Consider the following 19,817-nt stretch of genomic DNA (forward strand, 5'->3'; position numbering starts at 1 on the left):
CTAGACACAGAACAACGAATAAAACAGAATGCAGGCGTTTCCATGAGAGGTCTGACCATGAATATTTTAGCACAAGGACCGTAGGGATGCTCCCGTAAACAGCAACGGGGGCAAACTTTTATTAGAATAGTAAGAAATGTTCTTCAATGAAAAATAGTCATATAGACAGACAAAATATTGCACACAAGTGTGTAATTTCTGTGCCACTAGCATCACCAAACGTAATTACTCGCTTTTAAACATAAAGCTATCCCCATTTTTCATTGGTTGTACAAACATATAGTCCCACCCCAACCTTACACCATTGGTTGAGCTAATGTTTCTGTGTCAGACTGGAAGGGCCACTCAAACAGTGTTTTGATAGCGGCACAAAGCCACAGTGTTGCACTTTTAGGTGAAATCAACCAACAAATGGCTTAGTTGACTGCATTTTAAAGCTGAACTACGTAACTTTGTGCTCTCTAGCGACATCTGTGGTTGAAATTTAAAAATGCAAGAAATTTGTGGAAAAACACATTACCTCAGTCGTGTTCTGGCACTGCTCTTCTGGCGGATGAATCTCCCAATTTGAGCCACCTGAACATCGACTGTGTGTGATCATGACTGGAGCTGGAGTCATAACGTGCTATTTTCATGTTGATATTATGTTATACGATTAAACATTTGAAACGGATATATTATTTGCTTTGATGAAGATAAACTACAGTCTTATTTACATATTTGAATGAATTTTACACTTAAATCGCTTTTCTGACAGTACACCCAAAGCACTTTTAAATAGTAGATCTGAATATGATTATTCAAGTGTTTTATCTATTTTAAATGTTTGAACTGTATTACAATTTTCAATTTAAGAGGTTCAACTCATAATATGGCTGATACAAGTTCAACAGAAGTCTTTATTATTTTTATACTATATTTTCCAGCCTCAGTTACTACAATAGCATGTCTATGCAATGCACACAATAACACCGTAAACTAAAAACATAAAATGAGGATTCAGTAATGATGGGGATAAAATATACTTTATTAAACATAAAAATAATATGCTTAAATATGCAGTATAACAATTACAAGAAGTCAATTTCAGAAGTCATACATATTATACATGTCACAGTAACTTCACCAGACAACATAGATACATCACGATCGGTTAACACACGAGTAATGTTCAATTCGTAAAAGCATGACAAGCAATATTAGCTTCAACAACCCTACCAGAAAACATATCCAAGCATTATAGCAGGTAAACAACTTCGCCAAATGGATAAAATAAACATCCATCTAGACTGCAGCAATGCTGTCCTGAACTGTGTGAGTGCTACTGAACTGAGTTAAACAGTGTAGTTATTTTCTCCAGCAGGAACATGAGACAGCCGGCACTTCTTTCCTTTGTGAGTGGACGTGACGTAATGACACAAGGATGAACATCAAAAGCCAGCGATTTCATGCCAAATCGATCCTGACAGCTCAAAATACAAATCAATTTTATAGACTTACCGTTGTGAATCTGGGTAAAGTAAGGACATTGTTTTGAACACTGATTGTTTATGTACTCAATCAATAATGGCAATTTGTTAATTTTTAACCAAAAAAATCTTACATAATCTAGCTTTAAGATGGGATACAAGATTTTTGTTTTACTTTGACAAAAGTACACACATCATCTTTATGGAAATCATTCCTTTAGACCCCATTTACATCTGGTATTAAGATGCATTTCAGGTGATCTGATCAAATGTGGTCAGCGCTAAATACAGGTCCAAACGGGGTCTAAAATGTTTTGTGATCGGATCTCAAAAACCACATACGAATGTGGTCAAAAACGCATGTGACCATATCACATTTGAGTTGTAAATGTTAATTCGTCCTGAATGGACGGACAGCAGGGAAGCACCACCCCCCTCACCAGTCAATCAACCGCTGCGCTAAAGCAAGAGTTTAAACTTTGCAGATTACAAGCGCCTTTAAAAGAAAATAACTGTCCGATAGAAAAATAATTAAAAATAGCGGATAAATACACAATCATCAACAATCATTGACACACGCAAAAACACACGCTTAACACATACACACAATTTGGTTTACATGATTTATTCTAGATTTAGTGTTACTCTCTCCATCAAAATCTATTCTTTTCATTCACCCCCACTTAAAAAAAAAAAAAAAAGATTCCCCTACATTTGAGAAACAGATCTCTGTTAGAACTTGGTTAAAGGTGCTGTATGCTATGTTTGCTAACTTTGCTAACTTCCACCAGACTTTGCCACTGAATTTGAATGCCCCCTCTCTTCAAATCTAATGTCAGTAAAACCAAATACTCAAAATGACTGACAGGCAGAGAGCGACTCAAAAGCCTTTGAAGAAAACCTTTTGCTAAATAACAGTTCATTATGGTCAGATTCTTTTTTGAGCCCAGAGCTGTCACAGAGGGACATTTTGCTGTGTGCTATTCTAATAAAATCACTTACAGGACTTTAAAGGGATAGTTCACCCAAAAATGCAAATTCTGTCATAATTTACTCACCCTCATGTCGTTCCAAACCTGTGTAACTTGGTTTCTTATGCAGAACACTAAAGAAAATGTTTTACTGAAAATGTTTGTCTGTGTTTTCAATACCCTGACAGTGCATAGTGCCTCACTTTAAATCGTTTTTTTTTTTTAATCCCCTTTTTCTCCCCAAATTGGAATGCCCAATTCCCACTACTTAGTAGGTTCTCGTGGTGGCGCGGTTACTCACCTCAATCCGGGCGGCGGTGGACAAGTCTTGGTTGCCTCCTCTTCTGAGACAGTCAATCCGCGTATCTTATCACGTGGCAAGCTGTGCATGACACCGCGGAGACTCACAGCATGCTACTCTCCGTGATCCACGCACAACTTACCACGCACCCCATTGAGAGCAAGAACCACTAATCGCGACCACGTGGAGGTTACCCCATGTGACTCTACCCTCCCTAGCAACCAGGCCAATTTGGTTGCTTAGGAGACCTGGCTGGAGTCACTCAGCACGCCCTGGATCCAAAGTCGCGACTCCAGGGGTGGTAGTCAGCATCAATATTTGCTCACTTTAAATCTTAAAAAGGAACCAAAAGTATCATAAAAGTAGTTGATGCAACCAAGTCTACTGATGGCTTACGTCATTTATCAGTGAAAATCTTGATGTCTGTTGCACGGTCATGAGTGTATGAGAGAGGCTAGTTCACGGTGGTTTGCATGTCCATGTTAGAACTCGTGGTGTTTAGCACTAAAAACACAACAAGTGCTCGTGTGAATGCATGCTTTCATGTTCTTAATAAGAAAGAAAGTCATAAGGGTTTGGGAAGAGTGAGTAAATTATCACAAAATTTTCATTTTTGGTGAACTATCTCTTTAAAACACCAACAAGCTTAGACAACATTGATCTAATAAAACCCAACAACTGCTCAACAACCGTGTTGGTGTTTGTTGAGGCAGTGAGAACTAGCCTTAACAGTTGAATCCTATCAGTGGTTAGCTAAGGAACGCTGTGCCCTCAGTGGAAAGCAAGTGAAATTATAGCCCTTTTTTGTACCTAATTAACACACACACACACACACACACACACACACACACACACACACACACACGCACAGAGGAAGCACTGTTTCCATGGCTGGAGAGGGCATGTAATGTGGCGTGTCATTGGATTAGTGTGCTACCGCTTGAGCGGTGGGTCTGTCTGATGTCTAAAGCCTCGGGCTGTGTGTGTGTGTGTGTGTGTGTGTGTGTGTGTGTGTGTGTGTGTGTGTGTGTGTGCATGTGTGAGGGCCATTATGCCTTCTGCTGCTGTGGAAGCTTTTGTGGATGTGTTAGTTTGGGTTTTGGTGTCAGCACATTTTGTGTGTGTTTGAGATTGTGAGAAAGAGTGTGTCTGGAGTGTGTCTCAATCACTAGACAGTGAAGGGCAGTTTTTATTTCAGTCAGTAATGTGCATTTGTCATGTGAGAGACTGTAATTCTCTGAAGTACACTCTACAAAGAGTTCAATATATTTTATCTTATACATAGATCTTATATTTCAGATTCTTTAAAGTAGCCACCCTTTGTCTGGATTACAGGTCTACAGTCTTGGCATTTTCTCAACCAGCTTCATGAGGTATCCACCTGGGATGCTTAAAAAGTTCACATGTATGCTGGCCCCTTATTGTCTGCTTTCCTCCATCTCATCCATTTCAAAATAAAATTGTAGTTTTTTTTTTTGAAAGTTCATACCAAGGCACAATTTATTTCATTCATGTAAGCAGGATCATGAGAAACATAACTTCAGAATGTCTAAACCTTTGATTGGTAGTTATAGCCTCGCCACTGTGTTCGGAGATTTGTGAAGTATGTTAACACAGACAAAAGACAAACTTAACCGTTAAGGACTTTTAGCTGAATTTTGGTTGGGCCATCACTGACAAGGTCGCCAGTGTTTTGAGGGAATATTGGTTATAGTGTACAGTGTAGGTACATTTTGCTTATCCATGTCCTGAAAATGGGTGTGTGAACAGCAGTTTATTGACCCGCTGTGTGCCTAGTGTAGTGTGTGTGCCACAAGAAGATGAGAGATATATGTGCAGATGGAACCCTTAAATCATAAAGCATCTGCAAGTGTTGTCACTTACACACACTTTCACACACATTCGTTCAGCTTCATTGGCAGCAGCTCCAGCACTCATATGCCTTTGATCTCATCAACTTCTGTCCTGAGAGGAAAGGAGAGAAGAGCGGAGTAGAGACAAAATATCTCAAGAGTACAGATAAAGGAGACAAAATGGGAAAAGAGCTAAGATCTACTGGCAGCGTTGGAGAGTAACTAACTAAAAGTAGTGATGATACTAATGTAAAGGTGCAGTGTATAATTTGTGCCACTAGCGTCACCAAAAAAAATAAAAAAATAAAAATAATGAAGAATGTTTTCGAACATGTTTCCTGAACACTCTCCCCTATGCCTTTGGTCAGACAAACAGATCCTCCGGACTCAAACAGATGCTATTTGTTGAGCCAGTGTTGCTCTGTCAGGCTGGCTGGATTGCTTTGGATCAAATAGAGCCATGTTTTGATAGTGCCACAAATGTTTGATTTATTTTATTAATCATTGGGCCTATTATATGCCAGGTGAGCAAGTGTAAGGACAGTGAAACTGTTGCACTGTCAATTTGATAGCAACTGCTTATGAAGCTAAGCAGCACTCAAATCAAACATCACTTAATAGTGAAAGTCCTTCCTCAACATAAGCACAAGAGTCATTCTTCACCACAATGGTATCCCCCAAAACTCCAAAGCTTAACAGACTCTCTGTGATGAGGAGGGCAGGGCCAGGACATGACTATGCACGCCCGGCCCCCAATCGGGCTAATCAGCCGAGGAGAGGGATAAGTTCAACGCAGCTGCCGTGTGTGCGTTTGTGTTGTGTGTCATTTTGTTTCATCAAATATGATTTTGTCCGTTCAGCCGGTTCCCGTCTCCTCCTTTCCCATTTTTAACCTTGTTACATTGGTGGAGGAAGGAGGGATCCGCTGTCATGGAGTCCTCGCCACTGCCGTCCACCCAAAGGAGCAGCCGTGGCTGTCCGCCGGGGGACAGAGGAGTCGCTGCTGGCGGCCTGGACGCGGAGGAATGGCCGCCATCCGTGAGGGGAGGAGGGGCTCGCTGCCGGCTGCCTGAAGCGGTGGAGCCGCTGCCAGGGGCGGAGGGGCTTCCTACCAGCCGCCAGAACACGGAGGGGCGTTCCATCTGCCAGGGGTCGGAGGACTTGCTCTGGTCCACCCGGGGAGGAGCGGCTGTTGTCCGCCAGAGTGTGAAGGAGTGATCGAGGACCAGGCTCCGCCTTACCCTTTCCCTTTCCTCTCCTCTCCTCTCCTCTTTTTTTTTTTTCCTCCCCTTGTCCCCCTCCCCAGCTCTAGAGAGGTGGGGAAATGCCTGCTGGCAGGCGGGGCCAGAAGAGCAGCGTGCTGCTAGCTTTAGCGTGTTAGCCAACCTCAGTTCAACACTTGTACCTTATACAATGTACATATTCACTCAGTGTGGGGTGATGGTAAAGCACTCATCTCACATTTGTACGTTTTGCTAACTGCTACATTCTTCATTATTTACAATTGTTTTGTTAGACCAGCAGCGCAGTCAGGTAACTCCGCCCCTTCCGCTATGTACAGAGTGCATGAAGTGTCCAACATTCCACACTCTATTTTGACGGTTGAAAAAGTGCATCATCCGGGTACTTAAAACACACTTCTATTTGCTGCATTTTCAGTGTTAACACTACTCGCACTACTTACACTACAAAATGGCGTAGAATAGTGTAGAAGTGTACGGTTTGGGAAGCATCTTATATTTCAACATTTGTTCACCCCATCCAGTCCCATGCAAAGCAAGTTTGGAAATAGAAATCCCATGCCCAGTTTCATCAATGCTACAAAAAGTATTCATGTAGTCCTGACTCAAATAGAGTAAGTAAACTTAAATTTTACACATTTAATTGGATAGAATGCAATGAAATCAAGTTTTAGCATTGTGCTGCTTTAGTTCATTTTAGTTAAGTAAACTTAACAACCTGCAAAAATAATTTTTTTAATGCATAGTGTTCTGGCTGTTGTTTGCTATTATAACAAGTAGATCCGCATACTGTTATATTATTCCCTTTTATTGATTAAAAATAACAGCAATGATCTTCATCAGGCCTGATGAAAATCATTTAGATTGAAATGTTGCTGTTGTTTTTAATCAATAAAAGGGAATACTATAACAGTGTGCGGATGTACTTTATTCAGTTATATTTTAATGCTTTTTGCCTTGATCCGACACCTGTTGAAGAAGTGTTGGATGTGCGTACATTTCTCTATCTGTCACTCACTCAATGTTGTATCGATGTAGTGACACTAGGGGTCACTCTTGGGAGCCCCAAACACCTCTGATCTTTGAGAAAAGGCCAATGGGAATTGGCGAGTGGAATTTGCATGCCACTCCCCCGGACATACGGCATAAAAGGAGTTGGCTTGCAACCACTCATTCAGATTTTCTTTTCGGAGCCGAGCGGTTCTATTCATTGAGCTGAATTCTTCTGCCGAGTTCATTCACCTCATCTGCTGGATTTACGGCGCATTTCAGTGGCTTCTTCCCCTCTGCACCGCTGCAGTGCAGAGAACGCCCCTGGGCACTTCGGCAGACTGAAAGAGTATATTCTTCCTACTGAAAGAGTATATTTTCTCCTTCTAAAAGAGTGGCACTTACGGCTGCGTCTTTTTAAAGATTCCTTTCTGTTTGTGTATAATTTCTGGTTGCGGTCATTACCTCTCTGCTTCTGATGGCCACGATCGTTGTCTTACGTGTCTGGGTGCTGCCCACGCGGAGACATCGTTCATGGATGGGTCATGTCCCCATTGCAAGAACATGACTATGGCAACGTTGCGGTTGCGGCATTCTTTCGTAAGAAGGGAAGCCACCCCAGCGGCTCCCCGCCTCAGTCCTTCTACCTATGGGTATGAGGCTGCATCGGTTAGCACTGGGGGCGATTTGGGGACTTCAATGGGACTACCTCCGCTGGGAAACCCCCCACGGACCTCCCATTCCCCAGCACGCTCACCCCATTCAGGTTCTGGGATGAGACCGCCGGGTCGTCTCAGGGCGAGTTTGCTCTCTCATTAGGAGCTCGCGAAGAGGATGAATTGTCAATGGCAGCATCGGAGAGCGGGCTCGTCCAGTCCGATGCTGAGGCCTCGGCTGAGCTCCCACCTTCGGGTGCGGTCGCCCAGTCACAGGCCGGCGCCGAGCTGATGGCCATGCTTGCCCGGGTGGCCGCGAGCATCGGGCTAGAGTGGAATCCTCCACTCTCCCCTGAACCCTCGCGGCTCGATGATTTGTTCCTGGGCCGTGCTCCGCCCCGGTCCCTTTCTTCCCGGAGGTGCATGAGGAGCTGACGAGGTCGTGGAGGGCACCTTTTACTGTCCGATCCCGGTCTTTCAGCTCTCACTACCCTCGATGGTGGGGCTGCCAGTGGGTATTCGGCGATTCACCAAGTGGATAAAGCGGTTACGGTGCATCTATGCCCGCAGAGTGCCGCCACCTGGCATGCAAATTCCACTCGCCAATTCCCATTGGCCTTTTCTCAAAGATCAGAGGTGTTCGGGGCTCCCAAGAGTGACCCCTAGTGTCACTACATCGACACAACATCTCGTTCCCTCCATCAGGGAACGGAGGTTACAAAAGTAATCAGGACATTTTCCCCTCTCACTATAACATTCAATAACATTTTTGTATGCTTAGTTAGCACAGAGAATCCTTGTTCTGCAGCATCTCACACACACACACACACACACACACACACACACACACACACATGTTGGAGCGGCTATCCTTATGAGGACTCTCCATAGACATAATGATTTTTATACTGTACGGACTATAGATTATATCCCCTAACCCTACCCCTAAACCTAACCCTCACAAAAAACTTTCTGCATTTTTACATTTGAAAAAAAAAACAACAAAAAAAAACAAAAACAAATAAACAACACAGTGTTTAATATGTTTTTTAAGCAATTTGAATTATGGGGACACTAGAAATGTCCTCATAAACCACATTTATAGCATAATATCCTTGTAATTACCAGTTTGTAACCTAAAAAAATTTCCTCGTAAACCACCCAAACCCGCACACACACACACACCAGACAAAGACCACCCTCTGTGAGTGCCACATCATCATCCTTAAAATGACCTTATACGTGACCTTTACAGCCTCTTTCTTGCCATCTCGCTCTCTGTCTGTGTATTTCTGACCCTTTCATGTCTATCTCTCTGTGGGCCAGTCGTCTACGTGCCCTTTGATGAGAGGGACTTATTAAAAGCAAGCTCTTTCATAAAAATGACCACAGTTGTAGTCACTGGCACACATGACAGGATGACTAGTCTCTCTATGCTGGTGGTCCATGCTGCATGGTGATTCACTTCCTGCAGCCACATACAGATTTAAGTGGCATGTGTCTGTGTGTGTGACAGAGAGAGAGAGAGAGAGAGAGAGAGAGAGAGAGAGAGAGAGAGAGAGTTGTGCTGAGCTCTTTCCTTTGTTGGATCAATAAGACTGCTGGAGTTTCTTACACTCGGGTTTCAATTTGTGACCTCTATCACAGCTATCACATCACACACACTCACTGATACACACAGATGCACAGCAGAGTGGGTGAGTGGAGTGAAACGACAGCAATTTCCCCTCCCCGCTCAAAGCATTCTGTAAACACTCCACTCCAGGTTTTCAATTGCCCGCTCCCTAAAGAAAGAAACCCCACTCCAGGTTCACTCAAAAGCAAAATCTGCGTCATTACCGCTCCACTGTAAATTTTTTCAATGTGTTTATTACACTCGATCACTTTAGGTACACCTGTACACCTGCTTATTCATGTGATTATCTAATCAGCCAATCGTGTGGCAGCAGTGCAGTGCATAAAGTCATGCAGATACGGGTCTCTAGCTTCAGTTGATGTTCACATCAACCATCAGAATGGGGAATAATGTGATCTCAGTGATTTAAACCATGGCATGATTTTTGGTGCCAGTTGTGCATTTTGAGATGTTATTCTGCTCACTGCAATTGTACAGAGGGGTTATCTGAGTTACTGTAGCCTTTCTGTCAAACCAGTCAGGCCATTCTTCATTTACCTCTCTCATCAACAAGGCATTTCTGTCCGCAAAATTGATTTTTTTTTGTTTTTGGCACCATTCTGAGTAAACTCTAGAGACTGTTGTGCATGAAAATCCCAGTAGATTAGCAGTTACAAAAATACTCAAACCAGCCCATCTGGTACCAACAATCATGTCACGGTCGAAATTACTGAGATCAATTTTTTTCCCCCATTCTGATGGTTGATGTAAATATTAACTGAAGCTTCTGACCCATATCTGCATGATTTTATGCATTGCACTGCTGCCACATGATTGGCTGATTACTGTAGATAATTGCATGAATAAATAGGTGTACAGGTGTGCCTAATAAAATGGTCCGTGAGTGTATATTATGAACATCTGGGCACAAAATCTATTAATTAGGGACAAAGTTAATGTGTTTCATTTGGTTCTTTGTGATTTCTTAACCGTAATCAGAACATTCAGAATTTTTGTCATCTTTAGTCCCCTTGTTTGCAGTATAGACATCTTCATTGATTATAATGGGAACATTCTAGTTTCGTAGAGTTGCTTATTCGCTGTGTGGATGGCTTTGTTGACTATAACGGACACATTCTTGTTTTGTCGAGTCACTCTTTCGCTGTGTGGACGGCTTTGTTGATTAATGGGAACACTGTAGTGTGTAGACAGCTCTGTTGATTAAACTGGGAATGTTGTAGTTGTGTCAAACTGCTCATTCACAGTTTAGAAAGCTCATTGATAATACCAGAAATGATGTAGTTTGTCGAGTCGCTCGTTTACAGTGTATACAACTTTGTTGATTACAACGGGAACGTTCTAGTTTTGTCGAGTCACTCGTTCGCAGTGTGGATGGCATTTTTTGTATCATATATCATATCATATCAGGAACATTCAAGTATTCTAGAGTTGCTCATTTACTGTGTGGACAGCTTTGTTAATTATAGCGGGAATGTTCTAGTTTTTTCACATTACGTACAGGGACAGCTTTGTTGATTAAAATGGAGATGCTCTAATTTTGTTGCATTGTTCGCTTATGATGTAAACATGACATCACAGATGTGCATACGCAGACACACATATACATAAACACATCCATGTATATACACAGCACGGGACTAATCAAATGGCCTCAAATTTAAGAACTTCAAAGTATTTTTATATCTCGATTAAAACACACATCCCTGTTTAAGACAGAGTAATAATGTGTATGCTTGTGTTTACAGTTTATGTGTATTCATGTTTTAATGCCTCCTGTTAGTGTAATTAATGCAGATAATCAGAGCACTTAACAGCAAAGCCTCTGTTCATTCATCCGTTCACACATACACACACATGCATACACACACACACACACACACACACACACACACACACACACACAAACACACACCCATCAGGCTCTTATCGCTCCCCCTCCTGTCTGTCTATCGCACACTCCAACACACACACTCATACGAGGAGAGAATAAGGGTTGCTGTGTGTGTGACACATGCAGTCTTTCAAGAGAGTGTTTTCAGTTAGATAAAGAGAACTATTATAATAAACTTTAAATGGGTTGCCATATCAGCATTTAAATCCATTCCAAAAAAACGGAACTGTGAGAGGATGAGAATAAAGACTCCTCATTAATGAAGGTGCCCTGCTGAGGGTTAACAAGCACTTTACACTTGGCATGTCATCCTGAAACACACAGTTAAGAAGGAAAATGGCTGAAATAAAAGAGAAGAATTTAAAATTGTTAACCTATGGCTTGGCTGCATTTTACCGTCTCAGCCCAATAAAAGTGAGGACTCATTTACACTCAGGTTTTAAGTTCAGTCAGGCTGAAAACACATCCATATATCTCAATTTCACATACCCTTTCTCTCATCCAAAGAGACAGAGAAAGAAAAAGAGTCTGCTTTCAGAAATCTTTTAACTGTTGTTGCACACTCAATCAGAATATATAAAATAAACCAGAAATTGAGAGTGAATGTTTCCTTCAAGAAAGAGGGAAGAGTGAGGAGCAGGGGGGTCTTGAAAAGACTGACGTCTACTAAGGGAGAGACGGTAAGTGAAAGATACTGATAAAGAAAGAAAAAATAAAGAGGACTGCCCGCACAAGTCTTCAGATGCCCACATGTTTGAAAGCTGTTCCAAAGATAAGGAGCTATTTTGTGTGTGTGTGTTAGCTATAGTTTGGGTACAAAATTGTCCACAAAAGTGAGCTAAATCCAACAAAACCTCTTTTTAGGTACATTTGAAAATGTCCTCATTTGTTTCAACGATTCATAAATAAAGTAAATATAATTTTTTTGTTTTATTCTAAAAAAAAATTCCTTTTAGAGTTAGGGTAAGGGTTTGAATTAGGGATAATCTATCATAATAAAAATAACAAATAAAGTCTATGGTATTGTATTTAGATAATTTAGATACATTTAGGTAAAAGTGTATTTGCACAGTTACCCAACCCTGTCTTCAAACCAAGTTAGGAAACAATCTCCCTTAATTAGCTGTTAAATAGCCCATGCCTAAGTTACTTTCATTATGACTTGATTATTCAAACATGACACATATTTTACAGCCACATCAGAGACTATAAACAGAAGCAAAAGCAACACATTTTTCAACACTGGTTCACATACACCAAATCAAAGGTGAGCTTCCTGTTTCCAAAGCAGTTTTTAAATCCTGATCATGTCATCCGTGTAAATCAGGACTATTTTTATAAACAGCACCTTCAGCTGTAGTTCCTCCTATGGCTGTAGCTTCTTTTACATTATGTATAGTGAAACTCTCAAACCGAAGCTTTTGGTTTCAGTGTTACTCAATCAGTCATGCATACTGACATTCTGAAATAGTTTAGATGAGGATACAAAATATTCTAGATATTCATGGTAAAATCAAGACCTCCTGTCCTGTTGATTTAACCCTGTCGTCACCAATTTTACAGTCATGAAAGAAATTATTCATAATGAGCTCCACAACATTCTTGAAACTTTTCTTGAGAAAGAACCACACTAATGCATTTTTTTCTAACAGATATTTTGAAAATGCTCTCTGTCTCTGTATAATTTATGCATCAAATCAGTACAGAGAGGAAGACAGATAAAAAGACAAATAGTGCTGTAAGTGGGTGCAAAGGGCATTATATCATATAACACCATCCAGACAGCTATTGGTCAGTTTCACAGATTCCAGTGACTGTCCCATAAGGTTCACTTCATTATTCCATTATCATTGAACTACTGTGTATACATATAAATAGAATGAGGATTCTATTTAGACACAGCAATAGACTGCAGCAGTTTTTTTTGTGACTTTGGAGGTTCTCGGTCATCCAGATCACCACAGAAAGACATGGATCTAATTCATACGCACAGAGTGACAGTCTATCTGGAACACAGGCAAGCAGAGTGATACAAACTGTGAAGTGACCCAGAGCTGTTATACTAAATATCAGTACTCTTGGAACACTCCATATCTAATCAGATAAGAGGGCCAGAACTAACTGTTGTATAAGAGTTGCTCAGTGTACTTGAACCTTATGTACATGCTGTCTTTCTCTTTCTTTATTCTAGATCCATTTGCACCCACCTATCCTTCCACCACTGCCTCTCCGAGCGATTCTAATCCCCCTTTCAGTGATCTGGATGGTTTGTGGAGCCCCAGCCCTGGAGGGGACGCCACCACACCCAAACCCAGCTCCCCTCACTTCATCAGCAGTGGGCTCAACGAGAACCTGATCCCAATCTACTGCTCCATCCTGGCAGCAGTTGTGGTTGGCCTTTTGGCATATATCATCTTTAAGAGGTGAGAGAATAATGCAAAAGATTGAAAAATGTAAGGGCAAAACTTGACAAACACAAGACTCTGTTCTTAAGTTACTTTATTTAATTGTAAAGGATGGTACAATGTAAAGCTACGGACTGAAAGTCATTCGTTATAAGTATACAATTCAATATATTTGAAGTTAATTGCTTAACGTTAAGATTTACGCAAATAAATAAGTAGTTTGAGAGTGTAGGGAGACCATTCAAAAGGTGAGTAAAAAAAAAAAAAAAAAAAACAGCTTTCTGAATACACCCCCTGTCTGCCATTGGTCAAATAAAGAGATAGTCCTGCCCATCAACTCTAGCCATTGGTTGAGTAACGTTGTTGGGGCGGGTCTAAGCGGGCCGCTCAAAACAAACAGAGCAATTTTCATAGTGCAACAGAAACAGTGTTTACAGTTTTTGAGATAATGAACCTATGAATGGTTTACTTATAGTTGTCTCTGCATATCAAGTTGGGATAGGAGAAAGTATTTTAACACAGAAAAAGTTACATACTTTAGCTTTAAATGTTCACTCAGTACATTTTTTCCTCATTTAAAATGTTTTACTTCTAAAGAAATGAATAGTAATTTAAAGAAATTGTGAGTTCAGTTTTATCAGTAACCTTATAAAAGCTCTTTTAATCTACATGGGGAAGGGGCGCCTCATGGGGGCAGCCATGTTAGAATCACATGACCAGCTGAATACTACTTGCTTAATCTCAGTAACTGCCCTGTTATTGGACACTTTCATTCATGGATTAAATTAATCCTGGTTTACTGTGCATAGTGAAATTCTACAATGGCATTGGTAACTAAAAACTACTGTTAAAATGATGCAGCATCCAGGCCACTTGGTGTCTCTGTAAGCCAATGTAAGCCAATTTGACATACTTCAAAAAATGAATGAGTGCACCTTTAAAGGTGTCCTTGAAGATTTCAGCCGTTTTTCTTGCTTCGCCATTTTACAAATTTCAACCAAAAGGCATCTCTTCAAAATCCTGCCCATAAAATAAAGTCAGCCAGTCCAATGTCTGAAATCCTGAATGTGCAAAATGATTCACCTGCAAAGATAATTTCTTATTGATTAACAGTAACGCACACGCACGCACGCACGCGCGCGCGCGCACACACACACACACACTCAGTTTGGATTTATCGTAAACTTCTGTTAGATTAAGTTATTTACTACAGACTAACCCTAACTCTACACCTAAACAAAAATTTTGTTCACTTTGCAAAACAAACAAATGTGTTTGTTGTTAAAATTGAAAACTACTAATACTTTAATAAAATGCAATCATTAATTTTATTTGTACTGCATGCATTTCTGTGTGTGTCTCTTAGGTTGAACAGCTACAAGCAGAATAAACAGGCAGCTAATAATCGAGCAGCGACGGCCAATCAGACGCCGTCTCCCGAGGGAGAGAAGCTGCACAGTGACAGTGGTATCTCAGTGGACAGCCAGAGTCTGCAGGAGCAGCAAGCGCAGTCGCAGACACAGATACAGGCACAGGCCCACACGCAGCTGCATGCGGCAGAGCAGATCGGTAAGCTCATAGGTTAAAGACTCATCTGGGAAAATTATTAAGTTGAATTGAACAATTCCTGCACCACTACTGGCACCAAACTGAACTGCAAAAATAAGAAATTCTGAGTATTGTGTTTGACAAGTTTCTTGGACATTGCTTGGACAAACAGGTAGCCTCGTCCCAAGCTTACACCATTGGTTGAACCAATGTTGTTATGTCCAGCCTAGTTAGGTCACTCAGACACTTGATCTTTAAACTAACTGTAACTGAATGTAACAATCAAACACTCTCTACTAAAATGTCCACTCTCTCTCTCTCATAAGAATCATTGGCATGTTTTTATAGTATTATACAGTATTATAGTGAAATTGTACGTTCAGACGCTTCAATAAACAAAGTCTCATTTTACATCTTATTTTTGTTTCAATGCACAAAATAATTTTTCTAAATTTGAATATATTGTTTATAAAATATATTGTGTAAATTTGAATATTCTGGGAATTCGAGGGTTCTTCAACCATAGTCCACAAGTTATTTTATTAAATATAATTAAATATATAAATTGAAATATACATTTTCTTAGGTGGCATTTAAAATATTGATTTTTAATATAAACTAATGATGATATGGTGTTCCTACCAGTGTTCTTTTAGCTCAACAGGTAGAGCATGGTGCTAGCAATGCCATGGTCATGGGTTTGATTTCCATGGAACACACAAACTGATAAAACTGTATACCTTGAAGGTAATGTAAGTCGCTTTGGATATATGCATCTCCGAAATGCATAAGTGTAAATGGTTGGGCATATTAAACATTTTTTTCAATAATCAATAATAACTACTGTAATATTTCTGGAAATACCCCATATATTATTAAAAACTACACTTACAGCAGTTACACGAATTTCTGTGAATTACATTCCACTTTAATTCTACTTCCTTAAATTAAAATTAGAATGACAACTCTGCATACTGTTTCCTACCACAGTTTGACTTCAATTCAAATTTAGGAAGTTATTGGAATCTAAAAAGCATTCTAAATTCAATTCTGAATGGCGCTCAACCCAGGATGAAACATCAGCGAGGCTGGTCACTAACACTGCAGTCCTCCATTACTTCTCTCTCCTCATATGTAGATCTTTTGTATCCATCTCTCTCTCTCTCTCTCTCTCTCTCTCTCTCTCTCTTCCTTTCCCATCCCCCCATTCACTCTCCTATCCAGTGATCACTGTAAGACATTATAGATATTACAGTTTCATTTTTTATTTTTTTGTTAATGCATGATTTCCTGTAAAGCTGCTTTGTGTTGTGAAAAGCGCTATACAAATAAAAATGACTTGACTTGACTTGACTCTCATATCTTCCTTTTACACCTCACTATCTTAAACACTTGCCATTTCCATGTAAGGCTTGGTGTAGACATGACTGACCTGTTTTATCATTCAGATCTTGAAAGGAACACACAAGTCGAGAACACGCGCACACACACACCCATAGACACACACTCACACAAACTTTGAAAATAAACCAAAGAAGTGCTTTCATACATTCCTGAGAAATCTGTGAGTCGCCAGTGTGCTGTTCAATAATATTTAAAAGGCCATGAAACAGAGATTACAGTTCTGTAGTACCCTCACAAGTGACTGACGCCATTGGGGCAGGATATGAAACAGTGCTTTTGCATATGCAGTCAAGGGAAAGTCATCAATCGATTTAGCACAAAGAATGCATTTAAAGGTACAGTATGTTATGACTTTGCCATTAATGGCACCAAACAGAAATGTAAAAATCGATATTGTTTCCAAACAGATTGACCAAACACTCCTCCTTTGTTCGGAAAACAGATAGTCCCGCCTTATTTTGAGCCAATGTTGCTGTGTCGGGCAACACGTGGCAACAAAACAAGTAGATTGTAATTTTGTTTCTTGCCACTAGAGGTGCAGAAATTACACATTGCACCTTGAAATTGGAAATAAAGTTAGAGCCTAAATAATGGGGAGAAATCTATAGTTGTATTGTAAAATTGTGTGTGATGAGTTGTCTTTACGCAGTCAGAAGCAGCACATTAATTGTTATCCAGTAAGAGAGTGCTTGGTATAACCTTTTGAATGACCAACCACTTATGAGCTATACAAGCATTTTCAAAGTTCATACGCAATATACAATTATTAAATTAAGTAAATGTTCAATGAACCACCTGATGCATATACTGTAAATGCACACAAAACTGGAAAGCCAATGCCAAAATCAGAAAAGCTCCAATCAGAAAATCGCAAGCTGAGCTTTAGATAAAAGGATCTATAGGATGGCAAATTATATCATACATTATTAAATAACTTTTTTTAAGAAAAGAAGCTAAGACCGTTTATGGAGTTTGGTTTGAGGCACTTAGTAGCCACTGAACTAGATATACATAACTGTACTGTATATCATTGTCTGAAATAGTCAGACATTTTTACTTCTGGATAGACAAAAATTCTACACATTTTATTTTAGTTTCATCTGAACAACTGTTTGTGGAGACTGGGGAGCCATTATTGGGATTAGTTTTTTTGGACGGTGGTCTATTATTGCAGTATATCGATTTCATTTATACCTGTCCCTAAATGACACATTTACAAAAAACAAAGCAATGTAGTTGTTTGTTTTACAAGTGGGTCAAGCAGTCTCTTCCTGTGTAAGTGGGTGGTGGTCAGAATTCGGACTCAATTTGCAAATATCACCGGTCAGAGAACTGAATGATAAAAATAAAGCTAAAAAGAGCAAAACAGTTTATCAAATATAAAAATGCCAAATATTAAATGTTTCGCCCTTAATATTATTCCTGTGTTCAGTGTGTGTGTGTGTGTGTGTGTGTGTGTGTGTGTGTGTGTGTGATTTGCGAGAGAGAGAATGAGTACTGGCCTGAGTGAATCACTCAGGATAAAAGCACCTTCTTAATGAATAAATAAATAGCAGCATTTTCATTTGCATTTATTGTAAATGGTTCTTTGGGCCAAGGGCATTATGTTAACTTCACTTTGGATCTTTTTCATGGACACAGAGTAAAGCTGCTGTAAGCGATGTTTTTGTAATACCATGCTGAATATGTCCTGAGAAATCACACCTGTCACTGTGACAGTTTAAGGCTCTAAACAGCCAAAAACAATCTGACCTCTCTGCCTGTCAATCATTTTGTGGGTTTGCTGCTGACAACGGATTTGCTGACTTGTCCTAGGAGAGGAGGGTGTTTTTATTTGTATAATCTTTATATAAAGAGAAGTATAAAGAATTTGCAAGTAAATAAATCAACAAATCAACCTATAGGCATATAAGCACACAGTGTTTGAGTAATGGCTAGACTACTGAGTTCAAGTCACCATTTGGACTAGGGAGAAGAACAGGCAGTCTTGGGGTTTGGAAATGAGGCTTATCACGTGCTTGAGAGGGAAAAGCAATGCATTATAGAAGTTAGGTGGTGAATGTTGATGGGTGGGGGGAGATGCAACCTTTGTAAAAGAAACATAAAAACAAAGAGTGTCAGGAATGTGAAGCAGACCCTCAACTCAACACCTCACAGAGGCCCAGGCCAGGATACATGGGTGAATCTCACAAAAAACAAGTCCAGGCCACATTACACCCCAAAATCAAAAGAAAGAAATAAGAAATATTTTGCATCAAGTTACATGTAAAACATACAGCTTAATGCTTTCAGGTGTTTTACTTTTGAGTTTCTGGTAATCCCCATTATTCTCAATAGGGATTTTCATTTGATTCTTATTACTTTAAATTTAAATCAGCATAAATTGACGGCAGTCCAACAAATACAACTGTTATTTACAGCCTGGTCTCATGAAATTTACGTGAGCTTTGCAACATTTTTGCAAAACTGAAATTACATGCTTCATTACACGTTTGGCTGCAGTTTTGGAGTGAAATGTCCAGCAGGGGGCGCCAAAACCGAGTGAAATAAAGGTTTTTAAGGTACATTGTAGATGGAGGTTTTAATAAGTGAAATGTACCTCCCTAACCTAAAACTTTACCCTAAACTTATCCAATAGTGTTTGAAAATATAAATGAGAGTTTAAAAAAAGAGACATCCTTACCCTTACCCTTAACCAACACCTAACCCTAACCGACAGTGTTTTAAAATGCAAATTCGAAATAAAAATAGGAAAACATTATTTGAAGCAACCACGTCATTTTGTGTCACTTCTATGCCACCTTCACTATTGTGCATCTTTGGCTGGACTCCAACTGAGGCCGTCAAGTCCAAAGTCCATCAATCTATCAGGTGAGCTACCAAACATATGTGTACATTGTGAGCAATTGTACTTGTGATTTGTGTGACATTGATTAAACCACACAGTTGTTGTAGCGCCTCTAGTGTTCATTTCACCAGGAAACTGCTGCGAAACTTAGAAAGCGGCACGTACAAGTCAGTTTGCAAAAATGTATATAGAGTAATGTTCATTCTATGAGACCAGGTTGGTTATTTCCGTGAAGTAATAAGAATGAAACTTTTTGGTAATGGGAATTTGGGTGGGGCAATGTGCCAACTTGTCTTGAAAACCATGTCACAATGCAAAAAAATATTAATGATCTTACAAAAAAGGCTTCATTTTCTTTAGTTAAATTCTGTAATTTCTATTTTCCTTCTTTTGATTTTGCGGTGAAATGCGACCCAGAAGTTATCTTGACCATTTTTGTGAGATTCATCCATATGCCCTTTCTCTCTCCCTGTTTCTTTCCATTTTTATGCTACACAAACATATCTTCACACCAACATTCACTTGCTCTTCTTCAAGATTTCCGTTTACTCCACTGTCTGCCTCAAGTCCCACAGGATAACAGCAGCAGATGCTTTCAGTCCAA

At 40.0% G+C, this 19,817-nt stretch overlaps 1 protein-coding gene across 1 annotated transcript in view; it reads left to right on the plus strand.

The window, feature by feature from the left end:
- ngfra (nerve growth factor receptor a (TNFR superfamily, member 16)) overlaps nucleotides 1-19,817 on the plus strand; it is a 63,679-nt gene that overhangs the window by 29,633 nt on the left and 14,229 nt on the right. Inside the window, exons 4-5 of the mRNA XM_051714741.1 lie at nucleotides 13,200-13,431; nucleotides 14,780-14,982. Of these exons, the coding sequence (XP_051570701.1) occupies nucleotides 13,200-13,431; nucleotides 14,780-14,982 (435 nt within the window). The remainder of the gene's footprint in view (nucleotides 1-13,199; nucleotides 13,432-14,779; nucleotides 14,983-19,817) is intronic.

Source organism: Myxocyprinus asiaticus, chromosome 13 (genome assembly GCF_019703515.2).
Source record: "Myxocyprinus asiaticus isolate MX2 ecotype Aquarium Trade chromosome 13, UBuf_Myxa_2, whole genome shotgun sequence".
In the NCBI taxonomy this organism is placed as follows: domain Eukaryota; kingdom Metazoa; phylum Chordata; class Actinopteri; order Cypriniformes; family Catostomidae; genus Myxocyprinus; species Myxocyprinus asiaticus.